The sequence below is a fragment of the Heloderma suspectum genome, chromosome 7, assembly GCF_057233095.1.
Source record: "Heloderma suspectum isolate Gila_16-S chromosome 7, 16-S_ref, whole genome shotgun sequence".
NCBI lineage: Eukaryota > Metazoa > Chordata > Lepidosauria > Squamata > Helodermatidae > Heloderma > Heloderma suspectum.
Window position 1 is genome coordinate 6,156,625 of NC_139464.1, and position 18,940 is coordinate 6,175,564.

Genomic DNA, 18,940 nt, shown 5'->3' on the forward strand with positions numbered 1-18,940 from the left:
TGGCTGCTGCAAATTTTGGCAGCATGGTGGCAGGGCACAGTGGGGGTCAGTGAGGGCTGCATGCAGCCTGCATGCTCTAGGTGGGGATGGCCAACCCAGTCCGTGCTGACATGGAATGAAGAAAAGGGATCTAAATGAACCTGCCAGCTCTTCCAGAAAGTCATGCAGTGCATTCAGTTAAGTCACTGTTTCTCCAAGAGGGGAAGAAACGGTACCTTCTCTCCTTTGATGGCGATGCTGTTTTCCAGGGGAAAAACCTAGAATTTCCAGAGGGACAGGCATAAACACAAGGGAGGAAGATAAAGCACTTTTCAGAGGGAAGAAGCAGTGCCTTGCTGTTGCCCACCAATGTCGGCAAATTTCCTCCGAACACTTCTGGTTCACTCAGGGAGGATTTGCTATGGTTGCTAGGCAACCTCAAGAGGCTCCCTTGCCTTTTGCCCCAACTCAAGGCTGGCAAGGCTAAAGCAGCACAGGCAAAGCCAGAAGTTGTCTGCAGACTGCCCTCTACAGTCTGGCACCAGGGGTAATTCCCATTTGCCCATTGGGATCAGTCGATGGGAACATGACATGAAAGGGGAACGTCCAAGTCACAGGCAACTTTTTTCTAAGAGCACCTTCAGACATTACCAGAGAAGCAACACCAGCCAAAAACAGAGCCACCTCCGCATGCAGCCAGCAGCTGTTCTTGCCAGGTGCAACGGGGACTCTGTGTTGGGGAGCCTGGTGTAGGCTGCAGAAGCAGATATGGCTGTAGCAATGCTTCACACGTGCCCTGTTGGATGCTAAAATAAGGGCTGTCAACTGAAGGTGGGGGTGGCAAAATGGTCAGCGGGCAACACTGCTCTCTTGAACTGTGCTGGAGCAGTTCTGACATGACTCCAGCACATATCCCACACAGGCAATACTGACGTGGATTAAATCCTTCAGGTATTTGTACCTTGGCAGAGGACAGGACTTGGTCCTGCTCTTTTCATGAACTAGAAGAAATGTCTTTATTGCCTATAGGTAGATAAAAACTACCTTTTGGAAGGCCCCCAAAGGTCAACTAGTACAGCAGTGGTAGGCGACATAGAACCCTCCAGATGTTTGGAACTACAACTCCCCAATGCCCCAACCAGCATGGCCAATGGTCAGGGATTCTGAGAATTGTTGTCCAAAACATGAGGAGGGCACCAGGTTGCCTACCCCTCTTGTACAGGATCACCCAGGTCCTGTCTGGCTGCCGATATAGGATTACCTGAGAGGATCATATCAGCCTTCTAGTTCTAGGCTCGGTCAGCCCCTGGAATTTCCCTTGGAGACACAACACGCATCTCATGACCCCGTCTTGATATAATGCCCCCTCACCCTTCTGTCAGGACCAGGACCTGGCCTAAATGTTTATGTAGCTTATCACAGCTGATTTAAAACAAACAAACAAACATGCACGTACGCAAATGGCGGCGCCCATGGGCGCCGCCATTTGCGTTCCTTATTTTGGCACATCTTAGTCTACGTAAACATTTACGTAGACTAAGACGGCGAAAATAAGGGGAACGCAAATAGTGTAGCGTCTACGCTATTTGCGTTCCCCTTATTTTCGCCGTCTTAGTCTATGTAAATGTTTATGTAGACTAAGACGTGCCAAAATAAGGAAGGCAAATGGCGGAGCCCATGGGCGCCACCATTTGCGTACGTGCGTTTTTTTGTGTTTTTTTTTAATCAGCCGTGATAGGCTACGTAAACATTTATGTAGCCTATCACAGCTGACTGCAGGGACGCAAACAGCGGCGGCTACAGCTGCCGCCATTTGCATCCCTGCTAGCCAGCAGCCGGATGTCCGGCGGCTGGCGGAGCCGGCTGGCGGCTCTGCAGAATCCCTGCGGAGCGGAGCCAGCCAGCCAGGATTCCGGGGGGAGGGACGGAACGCCTCCCCCCAGCATCAGCATAATCCGCGGAAAGGTAAGTACCTTTCGTACATCCCTATATAGCAGTGCTTCTTTCCTGCCACTTTCATTCCCAGCCCTCACTCTCCCACCTCCCTGCCTCCTCAGACACTGGGCTCTGCTTCAGCTTTCACGATATGGGTCCCCACAGATCTTGCCCAACCTCCAGACCCTTACTGGAGCCATCCCTGTTGACTGGCTAGGCTTTTGTCAGCCAGGTTTGTCAGGGAATGAGACCCCTCTTTCTCCGCCTCCTGCAATATTTTCCCAGAGGGGTCAGCATAACAAGCATTACTCACAGTCTCCCCAGGAACTCCAGGGGGCCCGGGCTGACCCTGCAGAGACACAATACACCCCCCCCACCATGAAAACAATCCCAAGAGATGAGCTCGGAAAATCGGTCATGCTTTGCGTGTGCCTCGCAGGGCTCTCATGCAAAGCTAACAAGGAGAATGTGCAAACCTACAGATTTGCCCCTGTCTCTTTTCCCTCAGCGGCTCCCTAGGAGAAGGAAGAGAGAGGCCGAATGAAACCAACGTCATTGCTGAACAGAGATACTTCACTGTATCCCTCAGAACCACCCAAGAATGCTGACTATCTCCTCAGAGGCTGGCGCATTTGCACCAAGTAGCCGGCATCAGGAAATCCACCTATCTTCTCACTGTCTTGCCCCCACAGTCAGAGGAGGAAAGTCAGCCAGCCAAGGCAGAGGCTGCAGGGCTGCTGGCTGATGAACTGGACCATGCTTGTGACTGGTATCAGGGGCCCTCTGAACCTGAGGCCGGTGGGTAGCAGCCATGTTTAACTGGATCCCACACCACCAGAGCCTGTAGAACCAGAGCTTCTCCTGAGCTCATGGAACTGGGTGCCTCCCACACTACCTCGCTGGTCCAACGATGCAGGGAGCAAGTCAAGTGGGAGGCAATGAAGAAGCATTCTTCTTTAGGCCAGAGGGTTGGCCCATGAAGGTTTTGCGGTTCTCCAACAAAAGGGCAGAACATGGCCATGCTGGCTGGGAACTATGGGAGTTGCGGTCCCAACACACCTGGAGGGAACCAGCTTGGGGAAGATTGGTTTACGGAGGGTTAGAAACAGCAAGGGATGTATGAGGATTTGGTTTCAGTGAGCAAATCACTCAGAAATGCCCTTTTTGCAACCCTGAATGCAAATGCGAACAGGGGCGCATGTCCCCCCCCCAAGTTTTGCGAATTCCTGAACTTGCATTCATGTTCACAGAATGCATGCTTGGAAAATGCACAACTTTCTCAAAATGTGCAATGTTCCCCATTTGAATGAACCGAAAAAACAAGTCGCAAACGAGAACAGGAGCAAGCCGAACCGAGCTTTGAAGTGAAATTCAGAGAATTTCAGCAAGCTGGATCATCCCTGGTTCTCCCATCCCTAGAAACAGCAGGAGACACCCTGCTCATCTCTCACCCAAACTGCAGCAAAAGAGAGAGAAAAGTCCACCTCTCTGTCTCTCCAGTCCCCTGGCCAACACAGAGGTCTTGGGAGGGAGGCAGAGGGCTTCCACTGGTGTGAAGGTTTGGATAAGATAAGAAACAGCAGAGGTCTCTCCCACTTTTTCTTAGTTTCCCTGTAATGAAGAAATCCCTGCCTCTTTCCCCTGCCTAAGCTAGAGGAGTTAGGGGAAACTCTGTCCTGTGTAGATATCAGTTCCTTTTGCACCACAGGGCAGTTTGTGGAGAGCACAAATGCCAGCTGGCTAGTAAGCCAGTAAGTCAATATTTGCGGACTCCCCACCCAATAGGCCATCATGCACTGATGTCACTATCTAACCTGGTGCCCTCCAGATGTGTTGGACTACAACTCCCAGCATGTCCCAGCCAGCCACACTGGTGCCTTATTTTAAGAAGGGTATTGACAAGTTCGAGGGTGTCTGGAGAAGTGCAAGCAGGGTGGTGAGGGATCTGGAAACCAAGTCCTAAGAGGAGTGGCTGAAAGAACTGGGTATGCATAGCCTGGAGAAGAGAAGATGAAGGGACATGATAGCGGCTTTCAAATATCTGAAATGCAGAAGAAGATGAAGTAGACTTGTTCCCTGTTGCTCCTGCTGGCAGAACTAGAACCAGCAGCTGGAAATTGAAGGGAAGCAGATTTTGGCTTAACATTAGGAGAAATTTCCAAACAGCGAGAGCTGTTCAGCAGTGGAACAGACTGCCGTGGGAGGTGAAGGGTTCTCCTTCACTGGAGGCATTTAAGCGGAGGCTGGATGGCCATCTGTCAGGGATGCTGTAGCTGCACCATGCTGTGCAGAGCCTGCATTGAGCAGGAGATTGGACTAGATGATCTCTGAGGTCCCTTCCAACTCTCTATGATTCTATGTTTCTATGATGTGGAGGGCACCACGATGGAGAAGACTGCTCCATAGTTTTGCACACTCGCCACAGTGGGATTATCCATCTTTCCTTGTGGTTGTCAACTGTTTTTACAAGTGAAATCTGCAACAGAATGTTGCAGTGTGGAGTGCTGCTGTTCCGGGTTTCAGCTATTCCAGTCCATTGTTCTTCCTCCCTCCAGTTTTCTGTCTGACCACCCCCGCAACAGTCAGTCACAATTCCATGGCCATTGAGCACATACAGTCCTCTGTTTGGGGGCGGGGGGGTTGTCTCCCCTTACTTTTTTTCTCAAAAGGTTGTCTGCAACCCTGCCTCCAAGGCTCCAAGCCAGTTGATACCTCCCTTTTGTACGTGGGTAGTGCTGTTTTGGCTATGTAACCAACGGCACTCACCATATGAACGCCGGAAAGAGAAGGAATGATTTTCAATAGCTGTTGCGTTCTAGGCACGCAGTGACATATATCATGGCCTCTTTTAAAGTAAATACTTAAATCCCAGTTGTTGTTGTTGTTGTTGTTGTTGTTCAGTCGTTCAGTCGTGTCCGACTCTTCGTGACCCCATGGACCATAGCACGCCAGGCCTTCCTATCCTCCGCTCTCTCCTGGAGTGTGCTCAAGTCCATATTCATTGCATCGGTGATGCTATCTAGCCATCTCATCCTCTGCCGTCCCCTTCTCCTTTTGCCTTCAGTCTTTCCCAGCATCAGGGTCTTTTCCAGTGAGTTTTCTCTTTGCATTAGATGGCCCAAATATTCGAGCTTCAGCTTCAGTATCTGTCCTTCCAATGAGCACTCAGGGTTGATTTCCTTTAGGATGGACTGATTTGGCCTCCTTGCAGTCCAGGGGACTCGTAAGAGTCTTCTCTAGAACCACAGTTCGAAAGCATCAATTCTTCGGCACTCAGCCTTCCTTATAGTCCATAGCTTTGATTATACGGACCTTTGTCAGCAAGGTGATGTCTCTGCTTCTTACTATGCTGTCTAGGTTTGCCATAGCTTTCCTCCCAAGGAGCAAGCGTCTTTTAATTTCATGGCTACAGTCACCGTCTGCGGTGATCTTGGAGCCCAAGAAAATAAAATCTGTTAAATCCCAGTACTGCAACTTAATCCCATATCATTATGGGATATGTAACTGCTTCCTATTCAAGGAAGGTTGCAGTGTAGCAGGATTACTGTATGGCCAACATACAGTACACAAAAATGCCAGCTGTATTTCCCTCCACGCCACTCCACAGTCCTCTCAGCATTCAACTTACATCTTTGCCAGGTTCTCCTGAATCTCCTTTCATCCCATGCTCTCCGGGACGTCCCGGAAGTCCTAAAGGACCCTGTAGAATGATTGATGGGAAATCAGCAACTCTGGCCTTGTTCTCACTAGGCTAGTCAACCTGTGTCAGGGCTGTACCACTCCAGACTGCAGGTAGGGTCTGAGATGACCTCCACCTCTATACAAAATAATAATAATCGTCACACATCAAAAACAAGTGTGTCAGGGAAAAGGAGTTCTGGCCTTGCCTTCTCCTTGACATGCTAGTTTTTTATGTGCAGGGAAGATTTTTTGCATGGAGGAGCATTCTACTAGGGGAACCCTTAACTATAGTTTGAGGCAGTACAGTCCAACAAGAACTAAGCCCCAGAGCTGGTTTATTTGCTTGCATGCATGAAGATGGCCAGAATTTAGAATTTATCTGCGTTCTTTGGAGAAATATCTATGACCAGTAGGGGATGGGGAAGAATGTTGTTTCATCGTCCACATTTTTAAACAAAAGGACCTAATTTGCACTTCCCAGACTACACTTATCCTTCAGGCTGCACATGTCTAATTTTGTGATGCAGTTCTCACCTCAATAGTAGTGTACGAAAATGCATCTACTAGGAAAAGCTGCATACAAAAGCAAGTTTTCCTGTGTGTTTCTTTTTAATTGCAGACTGATGCAGAAATTGGATTTAACAATCTATGGTTCAATACAGGCGAAATTGATATGAACCAGAAATAGCCTGGTTTGCCCATCATCCCTAATGACCTGTTCCTGCCAGCAGAGACGTGTCAAATTACAGGCCTCAGCACCATGCAGCCCAGAGAGATTCCTTACCCGAATTCCTCGCTCTCCCTGATCCCCAGGAGTACCAGCTTCCCCCTAGAAGGATAGAAGAATCCGTGTTGACTGCAATACTATTTTAGCAGCTTCAGACCTGTAGCAGTGTCTGAGCCCTTGAAGACTTGAAATGCAGAGAGCCCATTCTACCCAGGAGGTAAGACTGTGTACATTACACTATCCTGAAAATCCCAGAAAACTCACCAAAAATGCTGATGTGATGATGTACTTTCTTTAAGTACACAATGGATTGCAGTGCAAGGGTTTAGAAGGAAGGCTAGATTTCTCAAGGCATTACCTGGACACCAGACTCTCCTTTCTTCCCTGGCTCTTCCTAGAATGAGAGTTTTTCTACATGAGGCATTTATTGTGTACTTGTCATTCCTTACTCACAGTTGTTTACAGGTTCTTTGGAAAAGCCTCCAGTTTTGCTTCGGGGGGGGGGGGTGTTAGACCAGGGAAAAAGGAATATTTGTGAAAGTGAAAGAAAATGTATTTTCCTACTCGTGTAATTACATTATTCTGCTAAAGCACAGCACCATCTAGAGGCTATGTAGTGGAAAAGCAGGGAAGGAAAAGCTCTTTGTGTAGCTTGGATCTCAGTTCTGTGATGAAACCAAAAGTAGATACAGTGGATTAACAGCCTCATGTAGAAGAGCTCTGAATTCAAGATGTCTATTTTCAAAGTTTCATGGCTATATTTCACTGTTCCTAATTTCCACCTCTGTACACCTTTGCCACTTCCTATGCCACAGTTATAATTTACTGTTCTTTTAACTATATAATTTTACTGCTTGACATTTTTTGAGGATTGGCAGTGTAATGACAGGCTTTGCACTCCCTACAGCACCAAAGGGGATAGTAGTAGTACCATCCAGGAAGTTATCCCCATGAAAGTGTGGGACACTGTCCATTATGTATTAATCATGGTAACATTTGTATTGCTCATATGCAGACAGAGCTATAGCAGCCCCAGGGCCTAGAAATTGACTATCACTGTTATGGGACCCTGGATGTTATGAGAAAAGTTTCGGAGGGCGTTGAACTGAGAGAGGCTAGAACTTAGATCAATGTTTTTCAGATAAAATGGAGTTCATTTATTATCTTCTGGGACACAGAAGGGTTTGACATTGTATCAGTGGATATTGAGAGGGTTTGGTTTGTAATATTCCTATCTAAGTTCAGTGATTTTGGGGGGAGACTAATGCATGTTATCGTTAAATAAATTATTTTAAAAATGAAAAGAAATCCACCCTCCTCTCTATGTGTCAGTCTTCCCAAACCTGGTGCCCTCCAGATGTTTGGACTTCATCTCCCATCAGCCTCAGCCAGCATGGTCAATGGTCAGGAAGGCTGGGAGTTGTAGTCCAAAATCTGGAGGGCACCAGGTTGAAGAAAGCTGCTCTATATGATGACGCAATTCCATGTTTAAATATATATCATGCCTAATTTGGCCCTTACTGGGTCTTACTTCTGAAGCACCTTGGATAGCTCCTTTAGAGTTCTGACTGAAACCCAAAGTGGAATCACCACTCCACTGGCATTGGAGGCACCAGCTTCCGCTGCAAATTCATGGAGGAAAAGCCGATCAACAGCTACTAGTCACACTATATGGGGAACATGCGGCCACATTGTCAAGGGGAAAGTTACATGCAACTCTGCATTAAGTCTAGTTTTGGCCTTCAACCAAGGCATCCATTGCTATTGCAATGTGTGGAACTGGGAGCATAGGGCAGCATCCAACGGTGACATTCCGCAAACTCAAATACTGCTAATGGAACTCCGCTGAATCTTCCTGTTGCACAAGCGGGTGCTCATTACACTTGCACAACTGGTTGTGCAAGCCATTCCATAATTGTAGTTGTGTAACCAGTTGCACAACGCGCAACCGCTGGCACAAGAGTTAACGTGTAAGTGGTTGCACAACGGGTTGCACAAGCAGAATGCAAAGCTGCTTGCACAACCATGCTTCTGCAAACATTACTTTAGTTGGATTCTTTGGCACATAGTTCAGACCCTAGTTTCTGCTAGCGCAACATCGTTTTGCTAACAGAATGACTCAGTTGGATACTGCCCACAGTCAAAGTCTTCCCTTTGGTGCTCACCTTCTCGCCAGAGTCTCCTGGCTTCCCTGGTTCCCCCTGCAAGAAAAGAAAGAAGAAAAGACTGAGATTCTTGTGCTAATTGCTGCTTCACATGGAACTGCCCAGATGTAACCCTCTAGATCAGTGGTTCTCAACCTTCCTAATGCCGCGACCCTTTAATACAGTTCCTCATGTTGTGGTGACCCCCAACCATAAAATTATTTTCGTTGCTACTTCATATTACTTATGAAGTAATATGCTACTTATTAGCTTTAATAATACAAAAGATGATACATGGCATAGTTCAGTCAATACAGTTCATTAAAGTTTCCTATGATTTACCATTCTCTGTGTTGTTGTTTTTACATACCTGTTACTATCACAAGGGGGCAGTATTCACATCAACCACAGCTGAATATAAAAAGACCGATCAGCTTCCAGATTAAGTTCCCATGGTACAGATTTTTTTTTTTGCAGTACTTGATGATTTTACAGTACATGATTTTACATTTACCCAGTAATTATAATTCATGAAGTGTCATTTTACCTCCAATATTGCTGCTTTCAACACAGTAGCTGCTTTCAACACAGTAGCTGCTCTCTACACAGTAGCTGCTCTCTACACAGCAGCTGCTCTCTACACATGTGTGACTGGTCCGCATAAGTACATTATGGCGCCAACCCTGTCACATACACCTGTATTTGTACGGGGTGTATGTGATGGGCTTGGCGCGATGATGTCATCATGCCGGGTACTCGTATGTGGGCGTATCAGCATGTGGGCGGACCCGCCTGGAGACAGATAGAGGAGCGGTGTCTCGGTTCCTAAGACCATCGGAAATTTGTGTTTTCCGATGGTCTTAGGTGACCCCTGTGAAAGGGTCGTTCGACCCCCAAAGGGGTCGCGACCCACAGGTTGAGAACCGCTGCTCTAGATTTTGTTGGACACACGTTCCCCATCCCTGGTCTACGGCACTGAATATCTGTTGCTGGGGAACAACAGCAGGAGAGAGCTTTTGCTCTCATGTTTTTCTTGTGGCCTTCATGGGAAGCAGGATACCGGACTAAGAACCTTCGTCTGGTCCAGCAGCTCTCTTATGTTCTTTAGCTGGCCTGTAGCAATCTAGGTACATTGCATAGACTACCCCAGATGAAACGCTGCATACGCTGCATTCAACACAATAAATCTGAATACCATATTATAACATGGTGATATTATAGCATGCATGCTTGAATTAATATATGAAGCTAGATCTAGCTTGGTATCAGGGTCTTTTCTACCCCTGCTGCTGGTTTTTCTCTAGATGGGGATGCCAGAGTCTGGGACGTTGGACAGTTGGTGGATGTGCGCTGCTGCCAAGTGCTGGGTTTGCAAATCGTGGCTCAGACTTGTATGGAATTTGAACAGATCTGAACACTGTTTGGAGATTAATAGAATTGCATTCATGTAGAACGCAATGTCTGACGTGTGTGTTTTTGTTTTAAATGAATTAATTAAAGCAAATAGTGGCTGTCTTTCCTGATCTTGGAGGAAAAATACAGGGTTGTGTAAAGATGGAGCAGCCTTTGTAGAGTTAATTGAGTCAGCATTCTCATGTAGAAGCATAGATGCCGTGCATGACCTAGGGTGGGGGCTGTCCTTCACAGAGTACAATGCAAAGATAGGCTTGAGCTGCAGTAAATCGTGGTGACCCCACCGTACTGAGAGGGATGCCAGCTTTTCAACCAGACCCTGTAGCAATCCCTGCTAACAGAAGACAGATGTACAGATGTGTGCGGGTAATAACGTTTATCGCCATGCTGCAAAAAGCTTCTCCTGCTGATTTTCTCATGCCCTGCTTTTGGGTTCCTGGTTGACAGTTGGTTGGCCACTGTGTGAACAGAATGCTGGACTAGATGGACCCTTGTTCTGATCCAGCGGGGCTCTTCTGATGTTCTTATGGGCCACTGTGTGAACAGAATGCCAGACTAGATGGACCCTTGGTCTGATCCAGCGGGGCTCTTCTTCTTACGCTCCTATGTTCTTATTTGTGCACATCAAGTTGCGATTAAAGGTACAAGAGCAGGCCAGGCAGGCCAGTTTCTAATCAGCTGGCAGCCCTACATACTAGAGAGATTCCCGGATCAGCAAAAACACCATACTGTAGTTTGGACGTATTCCCCCCGCCCCGCCCCGCCCCGCCCCCTGCAATCTATGGTTTAGAAATGGCTGCGCTGTTTAGACTTGCTGCACTGTTGTTGTTGTTGTTGTTGTTGTTCAGTCGTTCAGTCGTGTCCGACTCTTCGTGACCCCATGGGCCAGAGCACGCCAGGCCTTCCTGTCCTGCGCTCTCTCCCGGAGCGTGCTCAAGTTCATATTCATTGCATCGGTGATGCTATCTAGCCATCTCATCCTCTGCCGTCCCCTTCTCCTTTTGCCTTCAGTCTTTCCCAGCATCAGGGTCTTTTCCAGGGAGTTTTCTCTTCGCATTAGGTGGCCAAAATATTGGAGCTTCAGCTTCAGTATCTGTCCTTCCAATGAGCAGTCAGGGTTGATTTCCTTTAGGATGGACTGATTTGACCTCCTTGCAGTCCAGGGGACTCGTAAGAGTCTTCTCCAGCACCACAGTTCGAAAGCATCAATTCTTCGGCGCTCAGCCTTCCTTATAGTCCAGCTCTCACAGCCATACATTACTACTGGGAAAACCATAGCTTTGATTCGACGGACCTTTGTCGGCAAGGTGATGTCTCTGCTTCTTACTATGCTGTCTAGGTTGGCCATAGCTTTCCTCCCAAGGAGCAAGCGTCTTTTAATTTCATGGCTACAGTCACCGTCTGCGGTGATCTTGGAGCCCAAGAAAGTAAAATCTGTCACTGCTTCCATTTCTTCCCCTTCTATATGCCAGGAAGTGATAGGGCCAGATGCCATGATCTTAGTTTTTTTAATGTTGAGTTTCAAACCAGCTTTTGCACTCTCCTCTTTCACCCTCAACAAGAGGCTCTTGAGATCCTCTTCGCTTTCTGCCATTAGGGTGGTATCGTCTGCATATCGGAGGTTGTTGATAATTCTCCCGGCAATCTTAATTCCGACCTCTGATTCATCCAACCCGGCATTTCTCATGATGTACTCTGCATATAAGTTAAATAAGCAGGGTGACAATATGCAGCCTTGTCGTACTCCTTTCCCAATTTGGAACCAATCGGTTGTTCCATGTCTGGTTCTTACTGTTGCTTCTTGACCCTCGTACAGGTTTCTCAGGAGACAGGTAAGGTGGTCTGGTACTCCCATCACTTTAAGAATTTGCCACAGTTTGTTGTGATCCACACAATCAAAGGCTTTAGCGTAGTCAATCAAGCAGAAATAGACGTTTTTCTGGAATTCTCTTGCTTTCTCCATGATGCAGCGAATGTTGGCGATTTGATCTCTAGTTCCTCTGCCTCTTCTAAACCCAGCTTGTACTTCCGGTAGTTCTCGGTTCGCATACTGCTGAAGCCTAGCTTGTAGGATTTTGAGCATCACCTTGCTGGCATGTGAAATGAGCGCAATTGTGCGGTAGTTTGAACACTCTTTGGCGTTGCCCTTCTTTGGAATTGGAATGTAAACTGACCTTTTCCAGTCTTGTGGCCACTGTTGAGTGTTCCAGATTTGTTGGCATATTGAATGCAGCACTTTAACAGCATCATCTTTTAGGATTTTAAATAGCTCAGCTGGAATACTGTCATCCCCGCTAGCTTTAGCTTCTACTTACTTCTTTACCTCTTAGGCCAGGCTCTCCTGGTCTTCCATCCAATCCTGGCTCACCTTTATCACCCTTAGGGCCCGTTTCCCCCTGCAATAAACAGCACACCACATGCCTGCCTGTCCTTCCTTCCACACACACTCCTTTGGCAGGTGCACCTTAGAATAGCGTGGCCACTGCAAGCCAGTTTATTAGATTCTCAGTGTTAGGGTCAACCAGTGTGCTGAGTGCGTGTTCTTTCAATCCAGTCTCAAAACTCAGCAGTACTAAATCTGGTAAATGAGAAATTGGTCACATTCACTAGGCTGGATCACACATGCACACTGACAACTGCAGGAAGGATTAATGATTTGCATGTGTGAAAGGGCCCATCCACAGCTCTAACACCACCAACAGGATTCTCATAACACCTAGGAAGCACGGGGCTTTCAAGCCCACACGTCGGCCTGGTTCACCCATAACGCTAAGCCATGATGTGGTTTGGTGAAACCTGGCTTGTTGCTGTATGTCTGAACCCATCCCCACAAACAAACCATGGTTTGTTAACCAGCTATAAACCACAGTTAGAAACCATGGCTTGTTGTGATCCTGAATCCAAGACCATGGTTTATCCATGGCTTCTTCGCACTGCTGTCTGCCTTGAAACAGAGGTGCCCGCATGAGCAGCCTGAAAATGAAACCACTCTGAAGGTTGTCAAAATAGACAGGAGAGAAACAAACAAGAAATAGGGAAAGCTGTGGTTTGTTTGCTCATCTGAAAGACAATTCATGTCTAAATCATCAAACAGTGGTTAACATAAACCATGGTTTAGCATTAGATGTGAACACAGCCACTGAGGGCCAGACCTGACATTATGTTAAATGCATCACAGTACAAACCATGTCAGTCTTTTCTTAACAAAGAAATTACATAGCAGTCATTGGGGGGAGGGAGGGGAAGAAGGAAATACGATTTTCATCAAGGAGAGGTTTAACCCTTTCTTTCCCCATCACAGTCCTGGCAAAAATCACCTCCTCCAAGGTGCCATTTATCCCAGGAAAAAGGTCCCACTGGCACCCATGCATGCTTTGTCCCCCCCCCCCCCGGAACTATTAGCAGCTTGCCTGGGGGGAGGGGGGGATTTCCGTTGGGATCACAACAAGCTAGGAAAGGTTTCAACCTCCCAATGCACTCCAGTCCCAAGGAAAAGTAAGGCTCCCTTCTGTCTGCTATGGATGTTCTTTTGTAAAAGCCTGATGCGCTTAGTACTTAAAAGCAAACCCTGCCTGGCATCTGCAAAGGGTGGGGTGGGGGCCTTTCTCCTATCACAGGCCACATCTCCTCCAGGGAAATCTGTTCAGAGCTGCCTAGTGACAGTGGGCAGGGCTGCAGCTGGAGGTGGGTGGGGCCACACACAAAAATGGGTAGGGCCAGCAGAGGCTGGTGGCTCCACTCCAATGTCCGTGGGGCAGTGAATCCGCTCCGGGTTTCAGTCAAAACTCCAAAGGAGCTCACCTTGGATGGCTACCCTACCCCCTTTTCTCTCTCTCTGTCTTTGTGCAACCCATTTTCTCTGTCCCACACTTTCTGCCACCCCTTTTCTATCTTCCTCCCCCTGTCCCTCCCCACCCAGCAGGGTGCCGGAGGAGGGGAAGAACTGCCCTTGCCAGAGGTCTACCAACCACCCCTTGCAGGGGAGTTTGAAATTAGGATCAAGGCCGCATTTGTTTCTAGGCGTGCAGGGTGCCCACTCCTGTAGCGCATGAGCATTTGAACGCTTCGTTCAAATCTTGCCTCGGCCATGATCTCAGTAGGTGCTCTTCATCAAACAGCCTCCTGGTCTATGTGCTCTGAAGGTTTAAGAATATTGGCTCGTTGTCAGAATTATTGAGAGGGCATATGTGAAATTCTCAGATCAATTTGCGGTGCAAAGTATTGCAAACATGCAAAGTATTATCACAAGAGTTCTGCACGTTGCACTAGTCACTTGCATGCTCACCTTTTGCCCTGGTTTGCCGGATAAACCAACGTTCCCCTGTTAAATTTTTTAAAAGGTTAGCTATGAGGTAATTCATACATCACATGCATAAATATGATCAGCAAGACATACATGTAAGAAGAACACTGCCAAAATTAGCAGCATAATCCCGTGTGTGTGTCTACTCAAAAGTAAGTCCCATTGAATCCAACAAGGCTTTCTCCCAAGTATGTTCTTATGTTCTCAAGTGGATGTAGGATTGCCACCGGAATGAACGCAAGCTACTCTGCAGACAAAAACAGGACGCAGCTGGTGCATTGTGCAAGCTATCCCCATTGCGCTTGAGCATTTCAACAAGTTGGCACAGGTACTGCAGAAGAACAGCCACACAGATTGAGGGTCCCCCCTCTCCCTCCCTCTCTCTGGGATACATTTTTACACTGGGGCAATGGGGGTGCAAGGTAGGAGACAGAGGAGACAGCCGCTTTTTGAATGGTGTGGCCATTTTTCAGCAGTTCAAGCAGGTGAGATGTAGCAGGGGTCGGACTATAGATCTGAGCTGTGTACACCCCGCTTGCTACATGGTAGCTCTGCAGCTTCAGTTCAGAGGCAGCAGGGCCCTGAGTACCAGTTGCTGGGCAGCATAAGCAGGAGGGAGCTGTTGCACCCATGTCCTGCTGGTGGGCTTCCCGGAGGCATCTACTTGGCCACTTAGGGAAACAGGATGCTGGACTGGATGGACCTTTGGGGCTTTTCTGCATGAGGCTTTGAACCCACCACTTTACCAAGGTTTCTGTTTCCGGATTCTTTGCAGGATTAAGTTTGGCTCCTTTACACATGTTTTTTCCCCAGGGGTTTTCTTTCTCTGTCTTTCCTTAAGTTCCATAGAAGTGAAATAAATAAATAAACATTAGGTGGCGCTGTGGATAGCGGAATTATGCAATTACTGGACACAACCACTGGGCTGGAAGATCCAATGCCGTGTGACAAAACTTGTCCTCTAGGTCAGCCTTCCCCCAATTTAGTGCCCTCCAGATGGGTTGGACCAGATGTCCTGAACACATCTGTAGGGCACCACGTTGGGGAAGGCTGCTCTATGTGCAAGTTGGCACCAGAAGACCAACAAACCTTTTGTTGTTCTTTTTTAATGGCATGTACTGGAAAAAGAAAAAAGAAAAAAAAAGAGAAGAGAAGAGAAGAGGAGAGGAAAGGAGAACCATCTATTATAGACACCCAGTTTCACACCTCTTTCCTGTCTTTCTGATCTTGACAGACAGATGTCACTCAGTCTTCCAACTCACCCTTTCTCCTGGCTCTCCCTTCAGTCCCAGTTGACCTGGAATACCAAAACCTGGACTTCCCTGTAGAGATCAAGCCAAAATTAAGGCCAATTTAAGCATTTTTCACTCTCCTCTTAAAGATGTTGCAAGGAAGGAAGCCCAGATGGTTTCAGAGATTGAAACAGAGAGAGAGAGAGAGAGAGAGAGAGAGAGAGAGAGAGAGAGAGAAGTGCAATGGCAACATGTTCGTTAGAGAGAAATAAAAGCTTGATTTTGAAGGTCAAAGCATGATTTTGAGTCAGAGGCAGGCTGGTGGAGCAGACACACAGGTCGCCTAGTCAGTCTTCTGAACTAGGGTGAGATGTCCTGTATTTCTATTTGAATAAAAGTTATTCTTTTTTATTTGCACCTATACTTATACATTTACTATTCAAATATCATGCAAATTGGTGTCCCCTTTTTGTGATGCCACCCTATAGTGCCCCTGGCATCATTGCAGGGCATTGTGTGTGAGTGTGCATGTGCGTGCTGGAGGGGGGTGATGGTGAGTGATGCCACCCCTAAAATAGGCAGATAATATTCAGAGATATTCTTCAAAAATGGTCCTCTTTTTCAAGGAGGAAAGGGAACATCTCAGAGAAATATAATCTCAAAGGCAGAGAGTAACCACTTTCAGGGACAAAAACACAGGAGGGGGAAAGGTTCAGTTCCCCCCCCACACACACACACACACACACTTCCCATCTTTATTAATGATGGTTCGGAAACTTCAACTGGTACTGAATGCAGCTGCTGGGATGCTTATGCGCATATAACACTTATTTCTTTTATTTATTCTTTATTTATTAAGTTTATATCCCGCCTTTTTTCCTCCTTAAGGAACCCAAGGCGGCGTACATAATCCTCCTCCTCTCCAGTTTATCCTCACAACAACAACCCTGCGAGGTGGGTTGGGCTGAGAGTCTGTCACTGGCCCAAAGTCACCCAGTGAGCTTCCGTGACCGAGTGGGGACTAGAACCTGGATCTCCCGACTCTCAGTCCAACACTCTCGCCACTGCACCACATTGTGCCAGCCCAATAGGCTACCTATTCGTTCCCGGACCCAGTCTGAGAGCTGTTGATGACCTTTAAAGTCCTAAGCAGTTTGAGACTGGGTTGTCTGAAAGAGCGCCTGCACCCATATGAACCTGCCCAGGCCTTAGAATCAGCCTCAAAGGCCCTGTTTGCAGACCTGCCCTTAAAGTCCATCAGACTGGCAGGCACTAGAGACAGGACCCGCTCAGTAGTGGTGGCCTCATTCCTTGGGAACGCTTTCCCCAAAGTACGTCCCTATCTTTGCTAGTTTTGAAAAGGACTTTAAAAACGTGTTTGTTTTAAACAATGTTCTATTAAAACAGGGGTGGGGAGCTTCAGTGAGTCGGGGGGCTACATTCCGCCCATGGAACCAACTGCGAGCCACCCTCCTCCCCCACCACTGCCAGAAGTGGCCAGTGGCGCCACCACCAGATTTCCCCACGCGTCTTGTTCCACAGCAGAATCCCTGGGAATGTGGCGGTGCAGCGGAAGCAGCAGGGACCCCAGCAGAGGCTGCAAAGGCAACCTGGGGGGAGCGGGTGGATGCCACTTTTTGCCCACCTCTGTATTAAAAATATTGTGAGCTGGGGATTAAACTGTTTCCGGCCCAGATTATTTTGGCATTTGGTGGAGCGGGGAGCTGAAAAGAAAGTGTCCCTGAAGAGTGGAGCCAGGCAGGTTTCTCAGAATTTTGGAGGGGCGGGGCGGGGCAGATTACCTCAGCTTAAATGAGGGGGCTGACAGTGAGTGGTAGCGATACTCTCCGTAATCCTCCTGACCACGTTTCCTGAGCCAGAATGCCCATAATACTACATGATGAAGTACTGCTATTCTCAGGGGTGTTCTGACGTAGAACAAAGATGGCAGTCAGGTTAAAAAGAAATAAAAAGCGGTGGCTAAGTTTTTTTCCAAGTGAAAAAGTCAGTCACCTTGGGTAAGCCAAGGCCCCGCAAAAAGTCTTAGAAATTTGCCTGAGACCCACCTCCCAGCAGCCAAATCTCTCCCCCCCACATGCACACACACGCTTTTGCAGGGGATGAATGTTCCAGTGAAGTGTGGAGGATATCAGCCCAGCACTGGTTTTAAATTGCTGCTGTTTTTAGTTTTTCTAATTGCATTGTTGTATTCATATCTTAGAGATGGCTGTATGGTTTAAAATATTTTTGTAAGCTGGGGGGGGGGGGCTGTGCCCTGGCAGTCAGCATGCAAGCCCTTTAAATGAATAATACATTAAGAAATAAATAAATGTACCTTCTCTCCCTTTTCTCCTTGGTCCCCTGGATCTCCTTTAGGACCCAAAGGGCCGACAGGCCCAATATCCCCCTGTACACAGGAACAAAAAGGTAGTTCAGCGCTGCCATTTCCAAACAGTGTGTTGAGGAACCCTTAAAGGATGTCAGGCAGTTGATTCCTCAATGAGAAGTTCAGTAATGGCGGATGGGATCTCCCGAAAGAGGCTCGCCTGTCACTGCTGACCTTCCCCGGCAATTTACAGCTGCGCGGGAGTTGTGGGATGTGTTCTAGGGCACACGCTCTGTCTGTGCAGGCCAACAGTAAGGTGCAACAGGCTAGCTATTAGCCCCATGCACATGTTACATGTGTGTACATGGAACACAGCCTTGGATTTAACAACTAGCTCTAGGCCGGGGCGTTGAACCTCTTTCCGCCCAAGAGCCAAGTTCTGTTTTGGCGAAGCTCTTGGCAGCCACATAGGTGTATGGACTCTGTAAAATCCATTCCATCTGAGTTTCACAGATTGTGAGGTGCCTTTTGTTCCATCATCCACTCACAGACCAATGCGCATTTTTTCCTGTCATGTAGAAAAATGTGCAAGTAATTACATAAGAGGTTTAGTTTAATTTAGTTATTACATTTATATCCCACCTTTTTTCCTCCTAAGGAGCCCAAGGCAGCATACATAATCCTCCTCCTCTCCATTTTATCCTCTCAACAACAACCCTGTGAGGTAGGTTGGGCTAAGAGTCAGTGACTGGCCCAGTGAGCTTCTATGGCCAAGTGGGCACTAGAACCCGGATCTCCGGACCCTCAGGTCACGACAACACACTGGCTCTCGTAACAAGGTTTCATAACAATTTACATCATTTACCTTCACACTAACATTTAGTGTATTGTCCCCCATTCCATCCAACTTTTCCTCAGCTGAAAGTTGCGTATTTTCCTACGAAAATATGCCAAAATTTTGGGAAAGCAAAAAAATCACCCCAAAGTCCATGGACTCTGTGTGGCTTGAGGGGGTCTCTCCGCAGTGGATTCCGCAGGTCAGATTCTTAGAAATCTGAGCTCATTTAGTCCGTCTTGAATTTCTCCAGCATCCCTACTGGTGGGCAGGGCCAAAGGCAAAGTTGTGGGGCCAAAAATACAAAAATACCAGCAGACTGTAGCTTAAAGCTCTTCCTGACAGTAACTCAGCTGAAGGGGAAG

At 47.5% G+C, this 18,940-nt stretch overlaps 1 protein-coding gene across 1 annotated transcript in view; it reads right to left on the minus strand.

Annotated features, from left to right (window-relative positions):
• LOC146339305 (uncharacterized) overlaps window positions 1-18,940 on the minus strand; it is a 235,057-nt gene that overhangs the window by 121,494 nt on the left and 94,623 nt on the right. The window contains 10 exon segments of the mRNA XM_084811682.1: window positions 216-257; window positions 2,228-2,263; window positions 2,395-2,425; window positions 5,520-5,614; window positions 6,380-6,424; window positions 6,681-6,716; window positions 12,195-12,275; window positions 14,165-14,200; window positions 15,445-15,504; window positions 17,750-17,821. Of these exon segments, the coding sequence (XP_084667808.1) occupies window positions 216-257; window positions 2,228-2,263; window positions 2,395-2,425; window positions 5,520-5,614; window positions 6,380-6,424; window positions 6,681-6,716; window positions 12,195-12,275; window positions 14,165-14,200; window positions 15,445-15,504; window positions 17,750-17,821 (534 nt within the window).